At 37.7% G+C, this 21,030-nt stretch overlaps 1 protein-coding gene across 1 annotated transcript in view; it reads left to right on the forward strand.

Annotated features, from left to right (window-relative positions):
• SUSD1 (sushi domain containing 1) overlaps window positions 1-20,404 on the forward strand; it is a 45,936-nt gene extending 25,532 nt beyond the window's left edge. The window contains exons 10-14 of the mRNA XM_019473911.1: window positions 7,188-7,281; window positions 8,401-8,656; window positions 13,353-13,392; window positions 16,304-16,397; window positions 19,282-20,404. Of these exons, the coding sequence (XP_019329456.1) occupies window positions 7,188-7,281; window positions 8,401-8,656; window positions 13,353-13,392; window positions 16,304-16,397; window positions 19,282-19,420 (623 nt within the window). The 3' untranslated portion in view covers window positions 19,421-20,404. The remainder of the gene's footprint in view (window positions 1-7,187; window positions 7,282-8,400; window positions 8,657-13,352; window positions 13,393-16,303; window positions 16,398-19,281) is intronic.
• Window positions 20,405-21,030: the final 626 nt, after the last annotated feature.

The raw sequence follows: 21,030 nt of genomic DNA on the forward strand, positions 1-21,030 counted from the left end.
CTATATTTATATCTATATATCTCCTGACTGAGGATATATTATATCCATAGTATTTCTAAAGGAAAAAAGCAAGAACTTGGGACTCAGAAGCCTGCTTTTCTTCCTGGCAAGTAGCATCCTTTAAAAATAGTTCTGTGCTGAGCACGAAGTTGGTTTTGCCCATCATCTTGTGGATGGTAAATATAGTCTAGCAAATGCTTCATGGATCATTGAAATTCTGCCTCCTTTCATGCTTCCAGTAACAGGCATCTTGCACACTCTTTTATGTCGTCTTAGCTTATTTTAGACAAGCTGTCAGCACCTGTCTACTTGAGATAGGAAATTGAATCAATTATGAAAAATGATTAGGCAGTGATTATATTGTAGTTGTAAAAAGATGGTAGCAAGATTGTCTTTTAAGCGAGAAGGGAGTTCGTGTCTGTTTCCAAGGAAGGAAAGGAGTGTCTTGTGGGTGTACTTTCTCATTCATTATTTCTGTTGGAATTACGCTACTTACACGCGGCTCTGTTCCTTTTCCTTTTCGAAGATCATTTATTGAGGCATGCTCAGACAAGGCATTGTTCTTAATTTCATTATCTGTTTTCACATATGAATTTAAGAAGACTGAATTTTGTAACTACTTTCAAGTGTTTGAAAAACAGAATAATAGAGAAAAAGTTAATGCTTTTGCTTTCGCTTCTAATATCCTAAATAAGAGTAACTTCTTCAGTTGAGCCACATTAAAGTACTATTGATATTTGAATCTGTTTGTAAGCTTTGCTTTGGGATAGATTCTTTATGATGGATGTGACAAAATTGTGGTCTTTGGGAAGTTCATGAATGCCTACTTATTTACAGTGTCTGGCTAGCTTTTTTTAGTTTAGAGCAGACATCATACTTGTAAGACAGAAAATTTTCTGGACACTAGAAATAGATCTTTTGTGCCTAAATTACTAGATTACATTTCCTTCTTGTAAAATAATTCATATTAGATTCAATGATGATTTCTCATTACTCTTCCTCCTCTCGATTTTTTTGCTTAGAATCAAAGTGTATTTTGAGTTTGTTCTATGCTTACTGTTCACACATGCTGCATTTTCTTACATATTTGTACATGCACTTTCCAGTGGGTTTGGGTAGGTTTGACCTCGAGCCTGTGTACCGCAGACAGTTGCAGGAGTTCTTATGTTTCTCAGCTGCTAATCCTTTTGTTTTAGTCCAGGATATACCTGCAGGCCACATACTCTTGTGTGTGTATCCTCTCTCTCTCTTTGTATGAACACGGAAGTCAGAAAGTAGACTGACAAGCAGGGAGTCTAGAAAGTGACTTGGATTAGAAGAATTAATTCCATCACATACTAAGTATAATCTTCTAGAGCCCTGCATTTTTGTTTTGGTATGTGAAAAACGTACTACGTTACAGATCAGGTTGTGGTGTCTTAATTTGTTTGTCCACCCAAAGATGTACACACACACATAAAAGATACGATTGTTCTGCTCTGTTGTATGATGGAAAAGGTTTACACTCATTCTTTCATAAAGGGACTGCTTTAAGGTCCGGAAAAGGAGAGAAAAACCAAATCTACTTTCCAGTGAGGAAGTGAAAGACTGTTGGAGATGTGGTGATCTGGCAGCTCTTACTCTGACAGCACATCATGTACCTCCAGAGAGACAGCCCATTACAGTGTGCAGCTTCAGAGCACGAGTATTGCAAAGAAGAAGGGAGTTTCTGATTTATGTAATGGGGAAAGGGGAGTGATTAAAACCTGAGCATGATTTTTTTTTTTTTTAATGTAGGGAGGAAATTAGCTGCCAGTCCTGTAAACACTTTCATATATATGTTCACACATGCACTTTGTATTTTTATGCAGAGACTATTCAAATGCATGATATTTAAGTTCATATGAACTCCTCTGTTATCTTTCTGACCTTCATAGCAAGAATTTTTTCATAAATACTTGTGATGTCATGATCGTTCATTGCCTCTATCATTCTGTTTACCTTGTGTGTATATATATACACATATGTATATATATGTATATATGTATATATGCCACCTTGATATAGGTGGCACAGTTTATGTTTTATAGCCAGTGCTTTATACGCTGAACAAAATTCTTTGCTTTTTTAGTCTTTTCCATCTGTGTGAACTGGGGGTTCAGGTTCATTGCTTCAGGTAGTCCTTTACAAATTTATAGTGATGTATCTGCATCAGCCTTTATGTTGTCCTCAACTAGTTGGCGTAATTAGCATTAGGTAAAATGAATGAAATGCAGAATGGAAAAAAAAATACAAGAATAAGCTACAATGGGGAGGAAGATAGATTGTATGCTCTTTTCAGCTATGAATTTATACATGAAAAGGTCACACATTTCCATTTTTAAGATACAATCTTTAAAGAAGATTTAAACGATCATTTTCTCTAGATGTGGTCTTGATTTATTCAACCTCCTTCCTTCCCTCCCTTCTTTAAGTAATGTCTTTCTCCAAGTTAAAAAATCTCTTCTCTTTGTTAAAGCAATTATACTGTAATATGTACAGTAAACTTAATTACTCTTCAGACAGTAATACAAATGGTAAAAAACCTTTTCTATTTTATCAATATCTCTACCTTTTTTATTTTACAGCAGTGTTTTTGACTTCCTTGTTTTAAAATTCAGTAAAAAGCTTTTTGGACATAAAGCCCTCAAATAACCATTAAAAAAATCCCTTGTTTGCAGGAAGTGAAGATCATGCAAACGGTGTTATTTCAGCAAAGGGTTGTTTCAGTTAGAACTTGGCTTTAAGAAGAATCTTTGATTTTTACTTCCCTGAACTTGGGAAGAGTTGCCATCTGGTTTTGGACTTTGTGGTTCAATTCCATTACTATTTTTAAAGCTTTATCATTAGCACAAAATGATGAAGGGAAGCTGTAAAGAGGGCTGTACTGGCACCAAGCAAAGGTTTTTTAATAAGGTACAAATCATTCAGTTTAACAGGTTTTGTGCATATCCATATATAGGGTGGGATAGAAATGGATTTGTGTATTCATTTTTGATGTGTCTGTGTATAGGAAACTTACAACCTTTCTTGCCTGCATTATATATCCAAAGGTAAGTAGCACAGTGTTGTCCCAGAGTTACAGCTTCAGAGCTGTACAGAAGGTCAAATGACAGGAAAGGCATTAAATATTCCTGTTATCACTACTGGAGAATGTCATGAAAGGGCCATGTTCCTTGTATTGCGGCAGTTGGCCTGTAAAGTCCTCGGACTGCAGCAGTAAACAGTATTGGCAAAACCCAGGGCTTTAAAACAAGAAATAAACAGCTCATTTCCAGGATTAATGAAAGAAATGTAGCTGTTCCATTGTGAAATGCTTTCATGGTAACTAATAGTGAACTGCTTCCAACACGCTAGCTTTTTCTGAAGAGCATGATTACAGTAGAACACCAAGCAGGCTTTTGCTCCAGCGTTGAGGCATGTGTTGTTTGCCTGTGCTGTTGCAATGGTAGAGGCTTCCTGGCATGCACTTCTTTCCTGTAGCCTGCCTTCATGTTTAGAGGGAGACTCAGTGGGTGGATTCTTATTGTAGAAAATGAGCCTGAATATGAAATGTCCAAGCGTTAGTAACATAGCAGTGCTATGACAAGGAAATGCTTAGAGTGGGACTATCTCTGGATATACTTGCATTTCTTGCTATGTTCTTCTGCGTTTCCCTGGTGCTGCTACAGATATGTTAGTGTGTTCTGCTGGTGACAAGTCAAAAAAAAAAATCAAAAACCTTTAACAAAGGCAAGGTGCTAACAGCACCTGAACAGACTGGAGGATCTTGCTTTCTTCTCACAGCTCACGTAGTGCAAGTCCTCTCTCCATAGCATTCCCCCCTTTCCTTCCACCTGTTCTAGATGGTGTTAAGTCAGTATTTTTTCCATGTGGGCTTCTAAATCTGGAAATTATTGTGACCTCACAGCAGACTTTTTTTTTTTGTTTTTTTTTAAAATGTTAAATTTCTGGAAGGGTGCTTCTTCTATTAAAAGTTCGTAGTGGTGCAATAGTGCATATGGAATAACTCCTTCAGAGTTTCCTTTCTGGTCACTGAAGCAAAAATGAAATCCGTTCCTTTCATTTATTATTATTTTATTACTACTACTTTGCATTATTTCAAGTTGTTCACCTTTTTTATTAAAACAGGCAGATTGTCTTCGGTGTGCTTGATGTTTGTGGTAATTGGTATTTCTTACCAGCAACTAAAAATGGTAAAAGACTCCAAGCTTTAAAAGCACTGCATGTTTTTTCAGATTTTGCTCTCTTTTGCCCACTTACTAGGACTGTCAGTGCTGGATGGTTATTTATTTTCATGTTTTAGTTGTTCACCTTTTTTATTAAAACAGGCAGATTGTCTTCGGTGTGCTTGATGTTTGTGGTAATTGGTATTTCTTACCAGCAACTAAAAATGGTAAAAGACTCCAAGCTTTAAAAGCACTGCATGTTTTTTCAGATTTTGCTCTCTTTTGCCCACTTACTAGGACTGTCAGTGCTGGATGGTTATTTATTTTCATGTTTTGCATTTTTCCTGTCAAATTTTAGAAAATAAATGTAATTGTTATGAACTTAGTCAGTAGTCTCTTTGTCCCCTGGTCCCCCTTGCACTGCTTATCTGGAAAAAAGATGCAGAACTGTGGTATGCAACGCACATTGTGGCTGTCATTAAAGAAGAAATTCTGAAGTTTTTCTTGGAAATTGGAAAATTCTCAAGAGAAATTAATAATATTGTCTCCTGGTGGTATTGGATGCCAAAGGAAAGGAAGATAGGAGAAATGTAGCAGATGAATCTACCCTGACAGATACATTTTCCTGTCACTCCGTTGACTGGCAATGTCTGCGCTGAGGAACCGTTGCAGTTAAGGGAGGGTTTGCAGTTCTTAAGTTCTGTTTGCTTAGGTTTGCAAGGTGCAAAGGACATAAAGGTTGACTGTCAAATATTGTTTGTTCATTTATTTTGTTGAGATAGAAATACTGTCTATACATTTTACAATATCTGCAGTTGCAGAAGTATTGACCGAAGTAAAGACCATTTTTGTTCTTGCAGGCAGCCATGCAATACATTTCCTTAACTCAGAAAACTATCTGAAAGGGTTTTCTGCCCTGTCTCTGCTAGAGGGAAGCCACTGTAGAACATCAAGGCTTTGCTAGATACAAATCTTATTCTCATTTCAATCCTAAAAATTCGTAGCTGGCTTCTTCACTGGTAGTTTACCCATAGTCTGGTTTTGAAGAGGACGTGGTAAAGGGAACTACCAGAGCAATTCATTTGGCTAGGTAAGCTTCCAGGAGGTTCACTTGAGGATGATTTTTGCCAAGGGCAAGGTAGGGTTTTTCTTGCTAGGGATGCTTGTATGGCCTGTTGTCTTTATTTTGGGCATACTGTGCTTAAGTTCCTTTCCCATGCTTCATCTGTTTAAGGCAGAGATCATGTATGCTTTCAAATTTCTTTTTCATAGACTACAAAGACAAGTTTTTTGTTCCCACATATAAAACAATTTCTCCTTTATTTGGATCTTTCTGGTAATCATCCTCTGCACTGGTTTCACTTGGCTCTCTTGGACTGGAACTTCAGACACTGTGAAATGATCACACTTGGGCCTTCTGTACCTCTGGTGGTACTATTCTAGTGTTACAAAAATCTGTTTCTTATGCTTTTTAGAGCAGCGTTTTCCTTCCCCTCCCCTCCCCCCCCCCCGGTTATCATGTTGGTGACTAACACTCGTTCTGAGATGTACTAATAAGCTCTTCCTACTACTCAAAGGAACTTAGAATATATAGTAAAAAATTCTTCTTAGTAGCCCCAAGTGTATCACCTTGTACTTCATACTGGTGAATTTCATCCCATTTCTGCAGGCCAACAGCTGTAAAGGTGATTCAGTTCTTCTTGTATATTGTCTCCATACTGCTTTTGTTTTACACTGTCTAACATTGAGCAGCAAAATTCATCTGTACGCACCTCAATTTTGCACCATGATTGTTAACAAAATGCCAGACTTAGTACTTAGTTTGTTTAGTCTTGGAGGTTCCTCTCTAATAACCTTCCTGTACCCCAGTACATCTGCTTCCAACATGCTGTATTTTGCTAGCTCCCTATTTAGCAGTTATTTACCCACTTCACAGTTTTTCTACCAAGCCTCATTTTCTTCTGCTGAACTAATGATTTTCTGTGTTTCAGCATGCATGTGCAGCTATCCGTATTCCAGCTGTTTGAAAAATCCATGCATCTCAGCAAGGTTTTGCCTGATGTGACTTAACTTTGGCAAATCTGTATTGGTTTGTCTCCATGACATTGATTATTCTTTCTAATGGTGTTCTGAAGCCTTGGTTTTCTGTATATAAGCACTGCATTTGTTACTTTTTAGTCAGATATCACATTAACAGCTTGATAGACCAGTTTTCAAGCAGCCTAGCCATACCTGTAATTATCTGTGCTAGTTCTTTCGGGCTTCTGGGGTAGATAGTATCTGCGCTTCACACTCTGCCCCCTCAGTTGTGTACACTGAAGCTCTTTTCATTTTTGCTTCCAGGCTGATAGTGGTAATTTCCATTATCATAGCACCAGTCTCTGTCAGTGTGCAGCTGTCATCATTGCCATTGAAATTAGAGGCAGAAGTATTTGTTCAGTTTTGGCCTGGATGCAAATTCCCACTAAAACAAATTAGAGCTCTGTATCCATATTGAAATCCAATTTTAAGGGGCTGGATATTGCTAGCTGACTGTGGGCAGTAACTAAGGAAGTTGCCTTCTTGAAAGTGCTTTTGGAGCTAATAGATTCTCATTTACTCATACTGTTTTATTTTTTGTAGCGGGCTGTGTGCACGGAGTTTCATCTTTTTCTTCTCCTTGACCATTTTAGTTAGTCTAATAAATAATACTGCTTCTTCCAACAAATCTTTCCTGTCTCATTTCTCTCTAGTCTACCATCATTTTTGGGCATCTCTCTTTTTCCCAGCTAGCAGATATACTTCAATACAGGGGTTTGAGTTGGGGCTGCCATGTCATCATGCTCATATTTGCTCTGTGTTTTTCTTGACCAGACTATTTATGTTGCCTGCAGACTTTAGCCTTCAGGGGTTTGAGGCCCAGTTAATAGAGGAAATTTTGGGGGAAAAATAGGTAGGAACCCTCATGCCTGAAATATTTCTAAAACCTCTCTGAAGCACTGGTATTTGTTTACTTTTTAGATCCCCCTTTCCCAGATGTAGAATTCGTTGCAGTAAAAGGTTCTGCACCCTTGCTCAGACTCCGGAAAGCAGAAGATCGAAATGGACCGATCAGGTTTGTCTCTGTGCACTCCTCACCCTTTCAAAAAACATTCTGCAGATTTATGTTACTTACATATTCGAACTTTTTGTGGTGGTTAGATTATTTTTGTTAGCCATGAGAGAAAACTTAAGCTGTAACTGCTTGTTTCTCCTCCCTTAGCAGAGTAATATTTGGCTTCAGACTCTTCCCTGCTTTCTGGAACAAAGTTCTGTTTTTGATAATTCTGAGTTTTCACTGTTGGTTTTGTGTGTGGTTTTTTTTTTTTTTTCCTTTATCCACAGGGAAGACACAGTAGATTTTTACTGATGGATCCAAGCACAGCTCACAGCTCTACCTGTGTCATTTTTGTTTTCCAACACACTCATGCAGCCAGTACATTCCCCCCCCCCCCGGCCCCAGGAGCCAGAGGAAATGGTGAACAATGTCTGTATTTATACATATTCTGAAGTAGTGTGTTCATATTAGTGTATTACTACCAAAATATATTTCTAGAGAAGAAGGATTTACACCTTACTAAGTGCTGTTTGTGATGAAAGGAAAAAGTAGTTGTAACTCAACGTTACGCTAAAGCAGAAAATATTTGAAAGCTAATAATGTTTCAGGAAATGACTACTGTAGCAGCCCTAATAATTAGTCTTCCTATGGTTGGATACCATAGAATAAACATTGTTTTGAGAGATCTGAAAACAGTTTTGATTAATTTTTTACAAATGGTATCTGTCCTCTCCTTCTTTAAACAGAAAAAGTCTTGTTTCTGGGAAATTATGTATCATTTTAAGAGGCCAATGATGTGTTGTTTCATGGTGAACTTATGTGTTAAATGAGAGGAGCAAGAGAGAGCCTGCAGTAACTCAGTTTGATGCTCTTCTGAACAAGAATAAACATGTAAAGTTAATGTGCATGTGATGAGAAGAACCAGCTCTAAGTTGTGCATGCAGTGCTTTTGGTTCAAAACGCAATGGATCACACACAGAGAGAAATATTTTAGTATAAGAAGCGTTCGTATTGGACATTGATAATAAAAAGCAGTTAAGAGGCTACAAATAGAAAAGACAATGTGAATTAATGAATGTCTGACTCTTAGTACATTGAAGTGAGGGCTAATGTTTACTTTTTTTTGTTTCACTCTAGTCTTTATCAAGTGATTGTGCTTCCGCTGGGTTTGCAAAGCACTTTTATTTGTGACTCCTTTGCTGCTGCAGCTTTCTTTAGTAACACCACTGACGTTAAAGGATATGTGGCAGCTGAATTTCGGGCGAAGGATGTTGCTGATAATATGTCAATTGCTCTTGGAGACAGACATTACTACGGAAAGTTTTATAATGCTCCTTTAAAACTGGTAGAAGAGTATTGTGTTTTTTTGAGAATAATAAGTGAGTGGAATAAGGTAATGGATATTTTAAAACCTTTTCTTTACACCTGTTGAATGACATGTTGCTGGGGAAAAAAAGAGGAAAATGTTAGCTTTGTGTTAAATTTTTTATGATGTTGCAAGGATCTGTTAGTTGACAGAATTAGATTAAATCTGAAGCTCTTTGAATAACTCTTGTAATTCCTTACAGATATTTATGTCATTGTAATGTTGGAGCAACTCTGGATGCCAAAGGCAAACAATGGAAAAACCTAAAAATGAAGGCCATTGCTGCCCTCAGTAATTGAGGGTGTCTTTATTGGGCCAGAATTTAGTGAAAGAGATTAGTATAAGAATCTGAAAATTACTCCTTAGCAATGAAATATTCACCCATTTTAATTTCTAATTGAATGTTTTATGGCAAAAATATTACAGTTCTCCAAATGACAAGGCAAAACATATTTTATCATGTGTGTTACCTTCCACGTAGCAATGAATGTCAACTCCAGCTCCCTTGGGAAAGCGTTGTGGAAAAAAGTACATTACTAGCATTAATTTTTTGTCATTTTAAAATAAGTATATATTTTAATTAGAAACAAAAAGTTTCTAAAATGTACATCTCAGCTGTTTCATGCTCCGTCTTGCCTCCCATGATGTCATTATGCCACTAGTTTTCCAGTCGTTATCTGTCTCGGGGTCAACAGCTTGTAATCTTTTTGTAATATAAATCTCAGCAGTAGGAAGCTTTTCTCATATGGGCCAGGTGATAGACTTTTCATGTGCATACAGTTCCTGAATGTCAAATGTAAAAACAGAACAAAGCAACCCCTACTAAAGAAAAAAACACCTAAACAGTGCCTCACCCTGCCACTCAAAAGAATAGACTCTATTAAAATAGAGTTTTAGGGCTTTGTGTATACAGCACGAAGCAAGGAGGCACACAAAAACTGATCTGTGAGTCACTTGTAAATAATTCTCTACAATTTTGGAAGCCTACACCCAAATCTCAGTGAGTTAAGCCAGCTTCTATTAAGAAATGTAACTGTCGCAGTCCAAAGTGAGTGAAATAAAACAAGTACATGTAATACCAGTTACTGGTATCTACTAGTCTGTGCAGCACATGTTTTGTGTGGCATCTACTTTAACAATAGTCTAAGGAGTTTTTATAGCACAGATAAAGTGGTTTCTGATCCTGATACAAGTCTGTTGTTTGTCATAAATTTTTAATTAATTGTATGAGGGAATAAATACGGAAATTACATTTGAAGGCATTCAGTTCATGAATAATGTTAAGTTAGCCCAAAATACCCTGGAATTTGGACAACGAACTGTATGTTTTAGAAAAATTTACTCTGTGGAGCAGGCTTGTTAATGAGTCAGACGTATACAAGTTTATCCTCTTTAAGCACTCCTAAATACATCCTTGAACTCAAGTTTATGTATCCTTGGGTTTTATGCATTGGTTTCCCTAGCTCTTTCCCTTCAATATTTTCTGATACTGGGGAACATTTCCTATTGTTCCAACTTGTGTTGAGGCTTTTCTTGCACAGAACAGTGCAGATTGCTTATGCATCTCTGCCAGCTGTTTGTTAAACTGCTTCAAAGTTGCATTATTCTTTTTCTTTCATATAGATTATTTCCTGATGTTTCATCTCTAGCATTGCCAGATGTCTTTTCTAGGCCACTGATTTAATGGAATATTATTACTGTTATTTGTAGAAGTCGCTCTTCGCTTCCTTCAATTTAGAATGCATCATCTCCTTAGTATACACTTTCCTGTATGGCTTTTGTTACTTGATGAAGTACACCAACTTACATACAACACTTATAAATTATTATTAGGACTGCAAATACCAAACAGCTTTGGTTCCCAGCTCTGCTTCTTTGAAATGGAACTTAGACCTGTGGCTCAAAAGTATCGGTTTATCTTCAATTCTCATGCCCTTGTATTTTGTGCAATTGTTGGTATTAAGAAGTTAAAGAAATTTGGAATTATAAATTGAGGGTTGTTGGGTTTTGAGAATTTCTGAAAATCTGATTACTTCAGTGACTGAATTTGGATTCAAGAGTTAGTATTTAAAAGTCTGCTTTTTAAAAAATCTGTTCTTTAATTGGCCCCCAATTATTAATACATGTGAAATCAGCATTTCTGTAGTGTATTTACTTGTGAACACATTTCCATTTGAATATAGACACATTAGAAATACATGTCATAGACTCCTAACTAATGTTCTCATTATTGTACTTTTATGTTCTGGCATCCTCCAGAGCCCCTTCTGGCTCTAGACCCCTTCATGCTGAGAATGGTACAATTTGTATCATACATGTTCCAAAATCATGGCTTGGTTGTGACTTTTTATTGCCACTATTCCTCAATATACCTGACATATTTTCTTTGTGGTAAGGGTGGGAAAATCATGCTGAAATGGTACAATTTGTATCATACATGTTCCAAAATCATGGCTTGGTTGTGACTTTTTATTGCCACTATTCCTCAATATACCTGACATATTTTCTTTGTGGTAAGGGTGGGAAAATCAGTTCAGATAAAACTGTGTGGACACAGTTAAGAGAAGTAAGCTGTTCTGTTTTATTGAGTCCACGTTCATTTATCCCTTGCTCAGATTTGGAGGTCCTGAGAAAGGTGTCTGCTGTGCGGTTTTTACTTTCTGATTATTTTTCAAGGTGGAGGATTTAAAACACGTATTTCATTTGTGCAGGACATTCAGAGGTGTTAAAAGACTGGTCAGACGATCTGAGGAGATTGTTAGGGTTGTACAAGGAAAGCAGTTAGGAAGTCTGAGATAATAGAAATTACCATTTTTCATATTGATGAATTTGGCAATTGGAATATAGGTATGATGGACACCAAGGGAGGATTTGGGAACAAATGAAAATTTACTGTCATATCATGAAAACCTTACTTAAGTGGAACAAATTGTCCACCCTTGGAAGTGTCCTTTTCCATGAGGGATACTGCTAATTAAATAACTGAAACCCATCTGGTACCTATTTTAATCTCCAATGATTACTTTATGGATTCCATGCTGTGCAGAGAGCCAAGGCTCATAGTGAAGGGCAAGAACTAAAAAACGCGTTTGGAGTTTAAACTTATTTGAGATTAATTTCTTTAGCATAGCTTTTGTTCAGTATCAGCATCAGCGTTTTTGGATCAAACAGTTTGTGCATGTAACAAGTAAAAGGAGGACTGTGAAAGGTGAAGATAACATGCAGTCTTTTCAGGAAAAAAGCTATGAGCCTTTCTGGAATCAAACTGACCCCTACTGTGAGAAAAGTCTGTTAAAATTAACCTAATAAAATCATCTGAGAAAAGTGTATATGCCTGGCAAAATGTTTTCTCTTTCCTCCAGAACTCTCCTTAAGTGTGTAGCTGTGGAAGGGGTTTCTAGCTCCAGTTTAGCTACCTGTGAATATCCAGGTTGAAATACGGACTTTGAGATCCATGGATACTCAAGTATTTGGAGGAATAATTTCACTGATAACTTTCTGGAAAGGTGCTAATTCACCAGAGGAAGGGATTTATAATTTGATGTAGTATAAGGTGCAGATCAGTGAACTTCGCTGCTGAGATTCCTGAGAGCTCTGTAACTTCTCTGATAGGCAGGAGATGATTGATTTCCTGCAAACTAGAGTATGTCACAGAGGTAGCTATTTCAAGATGATGGCACTCACACCAGTGCCTCCAGAATCTGGCATGTGGTTGAGTTTTTAAATCCACCCCTTGTTCTTTATTCTCCCTCACCTAAGAGTATTTTCTTTGTCAGTGTTTTGTCTTTTTAAATAATCAGAAAATTCCGTATAAAAAATGAGTTTAAGAAACACTGAGATTCCACAATTCAGCATGCAGACACACAAAAGTAAGATGAGGCATACAAATGTGCCTTTGTCCTTTTGTGCAAATGCTTCAAAATGTAGCCTTCAATTTCATAGAAACATACTGTTATCCAGAGCAACATAATACACATTTTGCCAAAACGTGAGAAATATATGTGTATGTATTCTGTGAAAGTCATTTAGCAGGAAAGTACTTATAGAAGCACTACAAAAATAGACTTCACAGTAATTATACAATAGACAATAGAACTTAGAATAGAACTTCTTGTGTATGTATGAGTGTGAAGTGCTGGGGGAAAAAAAGCTCTACAGGGACCAAAACTTACCGTAAAAAAAACAAACTTGTTAATCAAGTCTGCAAAAGCAGACCCCTGATAAACATTTATTCAACTACTGTGAACATTAATTATTCTATAAAAATTGTTAAAAATTACCAAGCAAGTTGTCATAACTGGAGGAAATCCTGCATCTAATATTTGAAAAACATGCCATTAAGTACCATATTTTAACATATATATTCTACATGGGGATAGAGTTAATACAGCATATTCAGCCTTATCTTAGCATTTCATAAATTCTGAATTCTTATCCAAGCAGCTTCAAAGATCCTTCCATGTTACTTGCGTGTCTAGGTTGTAGAAAGAAAGGAAGAGTGATGATCTAAAAGACTAGAAGCAGGCTTTCATCAAAGCTCTATCTGTAATCTTATCTTTATAATCTTTTCAGACAAGCTAGAGGCTGCTACCAGGGGAGTAACAAACTCCATTCCCAATAGTAATAAAATATAGTAAGTTGTGGATGGCTGCTCTTGCAGAGAGTGTTAGCGATAATAAATTTCTCTCATGAGAAACAGTGATTTTTATGTTTTCATTTTCAGGTGAGAACACAGTCGTGTGCTGTTTGGGCACAAATTAAAAGTAAGTCAATTTTCCCTTCAATGAGAAAACACAAGTTGTCATGGCTTTGCTTGGCAGTATAAACTAATAATTGCTGTGGCTATTTCTTTGTTTGCCATTAATGGTCAGTTGACTTTGAGGATTGGAAAGGTTAGAGGCATATTTGCCTTGCACTTTGGTACTCCATTCTGATGGATACAGTAAGCTATTCTAAAATGGATTATCTAGTTTCTCCTTGCTTTTCAGTATTACTCTTTTTATACATCACATCCAAATCTTTACAACAATTTTTGTGCACAAAGGATTTGAAGCACAGAAGATGCAAAATTTTAGAAGCCTGTTTTAAGATAGTTCTGTATTGGCTTAAAGATATTTAAAAACAAAACAAAACATTTTCTGGCTTTTAGAAGCCACATTATTTATTTTGGTACGTTCAGGTAGTCCTTGGAGAATTGAGTCCTTTTTATGAACTTAGGAAAATAAAAGACACCATGCAAAAATGAAAAATATGGCTCATTTTTGTGCTTGTAAGTACAGTTTCTTAAAAGTATAATGGCATAACTTTAGAAGCCAGTGAATTTCTCAGCATGGTTTTATCTTTGTTTTTCTTTTTGACTATAAATTGTTTCCAGTGAATGAGTTTACCTCGGAGGAGTTTGGAATCCACTAGAGATCAAGTTTCCCTCCTTTCCACCATGGTGGAAAGTACTCTCTTCACCCATTTCATCACGTTTCAGCAAAAAGCAAATATTTACCTGTCCTGACAAAGAAAGTGGCACCACTGGAGTCCCCTACAAACTCTAAATTCTGCTTTTGGGTTGAAAGACTCACAAACTGGAGTTAGGAAATGCAGTGACACTGGAGAGTGAGACAATACTTTGGAATTATAATAAATCATGTGGTGCTTGGAGTGCTTGAGGTGCATCTCCTCCACTGTTCACAAAACCTGGGTCTGACTATTGCTATTACTGATCTTCTGGTGACAACTGTGTGTTTATTTCTAGGTTGCCTTTTGTTGTTTACTCCCGTGACCTAGTTCATTTACCACCATACTTAGAATATAATTTAGGCAGTTTGTGGTTGTAGAGACTTGGCTAAGATGAAGGATTCCCTAGGTTTGAGGGCTCTATTGCTAAAGCTGTATAGGCAGGAGCTGTAAAATAACTCTGGAAAGACAGAAAACTGTCCTTTTCTGAATTTGTCATTTATCAGCTTATAGAGCATCGTCAGAGGCTGTCTTACGTATGGGTGGATTTTGGTTTTGGGATGAAGAGAATGGGCATTGGAAGATGGGAGTAGGACAGGTGAGGCCTTTGGCTTTCTGTTGTAAATCCATTTGCCTTTCTATTGAATGGACTTCTAGCCACACAGCGTCCTTGGCCTAATGTACTTCTGCAGCTGGAGAAGCTGAGAGTATTTTTGGCTCACTGAATCCTTTGAGGAGTATTTCTTAATTCAACTTGTGTGGAAGGCAAATCTGTAAATTAAATCTAAACCAAATGGGCCTGTTTCAGATGCCGTCTAGACAAAGCTACACATTGTATGATAAATCATTGTCATAAAAAGTGGTATAAAGCTGTTAAAAGCACGCTTCCTTCTGTCACAAATAAGTAAAATGAATTTTGAGGGTTTTTCACCAGATATACTCTACAGTGTGTAGGGAAGACAGTTCTGTCATTTTTATGGAGGGCTGACATCTGCTCTAGAGGTGCATAACTTGCTTATGGAAACTGGTGTTACACTGATACAAGGACAGGTATAACTTTTACCAAAACTGAACATGCTTGTAGGTTGAACAGATTTTCCTTGTAGGGTCCCTGTCTGAAATTCTTTACTTTGTCAGACTCACAGTAAGTTTACAGGTGAGCAGTGCTGCACGGATACAAGCCTTGCTTCACTGAGCAGTGTTAGGCAAAGATGATAAACTGGTCAGGTTCTCCTTATGACTCTGTATGATTTTTTTGTGCTTCACATCAATTGTTGAGGGTGTTTCGGGTGAATGCTCAGCCAGTTTTGTGCCTGTACATTCAGATGAGCCAAAAAAGAGTTAAATTCAAGTAACAGAAGTTGCTTTTCTGACATTCAGGCACTTGGATTCTCATCGTGGGCATATACGGTAATTTCACGGAATAAGTGCCATTTTTGCAAGGATTTGTATTTTTGCTAAACATTAAATACTCATGCTTGCAAGATTTAACAGCAAGTAGAGCTGTGGAATCTTGCAGGAATAAGATCCAGTATCCTAGATGTCTGTGGGAAATCCAGTAAGAAATAGGTAACCTTTGACTAATGCTGAAAATGGGATAGAGGTGGCTGGAAGGGGTTTAATTTCTGTTTTCTCAGGTTACCTTCACCAGTAGTTCTTAGTAATTCTGGTTTTGACAGCAAATTACTAAGCCTTCTGTTCTGTCCCTGTGTGGCTTCTGGTATTATGGGCTTGGCTAAGGCTGTCATTGCCAGGTTTATTTCTATTCTGTAACTTGGGGGGGAGGGAAGGGGGAGGGGGAAGAATGGGGAAAACAAATCATGCCCAGATCTTAAAAATTTTGAAGGAGATATGTTGGGCTATTTAATAAAGCACTAGGATTTTCTGGCACCAGAGACCACCTTGGCATACAATTTAGACTGAAATTGCCAGTGATGAGAGGGGAAAATGTTGATATTGAGTATCTGAATTTAAAAAAAAAAAAAAGAAAAAGGCAGGAAACTGAGGGATGGAGAAGTATAATCACTTTTGAGAAATACACCATTTAATCTTACTTCCTCAACTGGACGCTAACTACTAGATAGTCAGCTCCATTACTACTCGACTGAGCAGCACCTGAGTTTTGTTATAGTGCTTTAGCTTTGGGCAGACTCAGTTCAGTCACCAGACAGAAGCTATGCTATTTTTTATATTTGTTCATTTGAATTGTTTGATATTTTCTTTCAGATTTATCACCCACTCTGCAATATATGACTGCTGTTGGATTTGGGTCAGTTGCTGCTGTCTGCCTTATACTGTTCCTGTCATTCTCAGCAGCACGGTATGTATTGTTATTAACTCCGGTTTTGTAGTCCTCCTGCACAAGGCTTACAAGTTTTTCTTTTCAGGTAGTTTTTCTTGACAACCTGCTTGGTTTAGGTCTCTTGGGTGGTTAGAAACTATTATCAAGAGTTCCTTCAGCAAGGCAATGCTGAATGCCACTAATGCTGTCCATTGCTTGACCTGGTGCCCTCTATATCTTTGCAATCACTGGCAGAACATCTGAAAAGTATGGGCCTCATCTTAATAAAGGAAAGATTCGGACAGTGAGTAGCACCAAGAATTTAGTTCAGAGGTGTTTTGTTTTAATGGTAACTAAATAAATGAGCTTTATATGCTGTGCTACTCCAAAAGTGAAGTCATACCAGCAGAAATGTTGATGTACTTTTCTTATGTAAGGAGCCAATTTCTAGTCTTCCCAACTTTATTCAGAAGGCCTAAAAGGATTGTATTTCAGTAGCGGCTGATCTTTAGCTAAAGGCCACAATAAAAACATGTTAGCAATTTTTAAGAAACTGATTTCTTTCTGTTTCATGATCCTTCATGCAGGGGCAGTAACTTTATAACTGTCTTCCTTTCAAAGGTAAAACAAATATGTGCCTTTAAGTAATTGTGAATGTCTATGTGTGTGTAAAATCTCTTGACTAAAAAGTACATCTTTGTTGCTGTTTTAATATGTTTATCTCTAAGAATAGTATTCTGACTTACGTCCCTTGAAAGGTCAGAAGCCTCCAGCTTGGGGGCTGTGAAGTATAGAGCATTAATTGGTTAAGCTGCTTATTTGACATTCAGAAATAGAAGGAGCCAGTCTTATACAGGACTGGAGAAAGTAGGATTATTTGGATTATTTGTAGCTGTCTAAATTTTAAATCAGTTCTTACAATCTAAATTCCAACATAAGGGTTCCACGGTGATTTCTTTAAGTAGCTAAAGAAAGGGTGTCTCAGGATTACCTTGGCAATAGGATGCAGTGGTAAACAAGCTTGCAGTCTTGATTGTTTTTGGTTTTTTGAAAAACCTTGTCAGAGTCAGCTTTGACATTTGAGGCAGAAGGGACTATAACTGTCTTGGTGTCTAAACTAGCACTCCTGGCAGAGGGCTTATTGCAGGAGGAAGGGCATCCCTGGGCTGTCATGGTGTGAAAGGCTCCTCAGTTATTTCAGTTTCTCTGGCGAAAATGTGGCAGAGGGATATAAATACTTTTTAAAACTGTGTCAAATCAATTAGCATCACAGTGATAGGAGAGCTATTTAAGATAATAGACAGTACTGGAAGAATCATGTATGAGTATTGAACCAGTTGTGAATGAGTGTAGAGAAGATTAGGTCCTGAACTTCCATTTCAGTCTTCTTTTAAAAGGAGTGAGAGCAAAAAAAACCCAGGTGACATCCTTAGGGAGCTGAGTACATTGAGTACTTTTGACAGGGGTCATGCTGTAATGTGATGTAATGTTGGGGGCCAGGACTCAATAATTAAACAAGTATCTTTTAGGCCCTTGATCCCATCTACAGAGAAATTCTTGAATCTGTTCTCCTGTTTTAGAGAACATCAGACAGAATCCTTGGCAGAAATTAAAGCTGCCCCATCCCAGTAGGAGGCAGAGAAGAAATGACCCAGATGTCATTTGCGAGAAGACCCTTCACAGTGCTCACTAGAAGTAGCTGTAATGTTCATAAATTACAAATACTCTTTTAGTTTTAAATAAGCATCAGTTTAATGCATTTCTGAGTAAGAATGTGATTTTAAAAAATGTGTGAAGTCAGCCTTCTGCCCTGTCCGGTTGTAAAGTCATGGTCCTGTTTTAGGCACTGTACTCCAAGAAGGATGTTGCCCATCAGGAGAAAGAGCCAGAGGAACTCGACAAGTCAGACATGAGATCTATCTGATCCAACTGCGAGTAGGGTAATCTACTAGTAGGTTGCTTATCCTGGCAGAGAAGAGACTGCCAAGAAGCATGATATACAAATATACAAAAAGTCATTATAGGAAGACCAACTTCCTCCTGTCCATAGTGCCCACAGTACATGTACCATCCATGGGCAGTATACCCGTGTGCTTCTGAACAGTAGGAGAGAGAGGCATGGGAACAGATTGCTGCGAATGCTGTGAAACCATGGCTTCTGGGTGGTCTGCAAGAGCAAGTTAAACAAACGTTTGTCAGGAATGACACAGCTACAGCTGATTTTGCTATGGTGTCAGGTGAATGGTCTTGGATTCTTTCATGGGGTCCCTGTAAGCTTTCCTTTTCTGCAGCTTCTGTCACAAAGAACCACTGTATTCAAGCGCTCACCAGCTTGCCACGTGTCTGCTGCCTCAGGGATTATATCAACCACAGTGGGACAGACTGTGAATTCCCGCTAGCATGGTTGCTGACAGCAGTTTTAACTGTTCCTCAGTGAATGAAAGTCTGACGCTGGATTCACAAAGTGCACAGCCTGACTGCTGATGTCCTTGGATACTATTTTTTTTCATTTAAAAATGCAATAGCCCATAGTTTTTATTATTAAGGTGCCCTGTCACACATTCACTTTACTTCATTCCTCCTAATCCTTTGCTTCCTTTTATATGTGATGCCCATTCAGATGTATAAGGACAGTACGAAAACTTCAGCTTTCTGAAGATCGGCATTGGGCATGAGTGTTGTTGATGCCAAGGTTAATGTAGGTCAGGTAGTCATCAGACCCTATGGGAATGCTTCCTACCCATCTCGCGCCGGCTGTAATGTTCAGAATTTATACCAGTACCTTAGGTCTTCAAAAAACTTTAGAAACTCTGTCATTTATCCCATCAATATGAGTGATGCAAGTTCTCTGTCAGTTCCATGCTTGAGTCTTGACTGGTTTTTCAGTATTTTTTTTTAATTGGAATTTTTTCTCTTTCTCCAGCTCTTATCTCCACAACACAGTGCACTCCACGCCTGCTGCTTTAGCCTGCGAGGCTGTACATTTATCTGCTACAATGGACATGGCACAAACAGGGATTACATCATCATTCCTGGAGACTGAAAATGTCTCTCTTCTCTGATGTGTTATCCCCTGAAGTCAGCATAGAGAAAATGCACTCTTCTTACCAAAGCCAGCATCTGTTGGGTATGGACGTATCTGCGTGGCACATATGTACTATAGCATGGGCAGTTGAAATGTGTTTGTTATTGGAAGTGAGATGTTTATTGTCTCCCCTTGTTTCCAGATGGTGTGGTATGTAAAGGAGAACCTTCCCCCACAAACAGGTTTGTGTCAGAGACATTAGCATGCATCCTGTGTGTTGGCCATAGGCTTTCAGCTATTCCAGCCACATGAACGCCTGATAATGAGTGTCTGTATTGGACTTCTATTACATGAATAATCCCCTGATACAGTTGAGACTGTCTGAGGATCAACTGCTGCTTTAAATACCTTAGGACACATAAACTGGCCCATTATGAGAGAAAATACAGATCAGCCCTTATATCAGATAAAGTGCCTATTGTATTTCCAAGTATAAAGCTAGAAGACTTTTATCGGACACTTATGGGTAATGGTACTTAAATAGAAAGTACAGAGTTGTTAGCCATGAAATTGTCACACTTAAATAGTGTCAGCAACAGATGTGTTCCAGAGATATTGCAATCATTGCTCATAGCAATTAGCAATAATTGCAAATAATATACCAATCTATAAAACTGCAGTTTGCCAAAAAGCTGAGTAGCTTTAATGGCATGTGAAACTAATTTAAATGAGGAGCTACCTGTGTTAAGTGCAGTTTTGTTAATCTCTGTTCTATAATTACAGCTGAGTAAAGCCATTAAATCATTGTCTGGTTAATGAGCTGGTGTGTAACATCTGGTTAGAGTCACTTAATAAAGTACAATTAACCAATTTCCTATGGCATACTCCCAGTTAATATTTTTTCCTTCTGTAAGAAAGAATCAAGTGCCTTTGATTTCTTCCACTCCTGTTCAGAAGTTGCTTTGAGATATATTAGCAAAATTGTACTGTTAACTGGTGAAATAAAGAAGCAAGAGTTCTGGTTTTTACTCAGTTCTGTCATTTTTTCCAAGTTATGTTTTGTGTTTTACCACTTTGAATATATGGTTCCCGTTTTTGGAATTCTAAGTGTTTCTGATTATTGCTGGCTTTATAATTTTAGACGTTCTGTCTCTCTAGGTTGTGTAATTCCTTTTTTGGTGTTTAAAAAGGGTATTTTAAAGTGTAACAGCAGACTTCATAACTGCAGGCAGAGAAGAATTACAATCAGAGTTACATGAGAGGGCTTTTAACTGCTGCATCTAACTGGTGGTGCTTTTTTCAGATCTGGGCAGATACCATTTCTGTTACCCAGCATTTCCACTGCTTACTAAATCTGTCCTTCAAGTTAGTAAGTTTTCAGTAGTTAGTAGCTGAGTAAGAACACCTTTGTCTACATTAGTGATTAAGAGTTGGTAACGTTTTCCTTCACCGATGGAGAAAGAACAACGTAACTGTTCATACTGGGCTACTAACTGCTCATACTGGGCTACTGTTACTTAATTTTTCAGTTTCTTCTGCGGAATTCATTCTCACACATTCTGCTCATAATTCCGTTTCTCAATGGAATAGGTTGCCAAGGTTTGGTGTAGCGGTACAAACTGCAGCACTTCATTCTGGTTCATTCTC

Source organism: Aptenodytes forsteri, unplaced genomic scaffold, assembly GCF_000699145.1.
Source record: "Aptenodytes forsteri isolate BGI_AS27 unplaced genomic scaffold, ASM69914v1 Scaffold103, whole genome shotgun sequence".
Lineage (NCBI taxonomy): Eukaryota > Metazoa > Chordata > Aves > Sphenisciformes > Spheniscidae > Aptenodytes > Aptenodytes forsteri.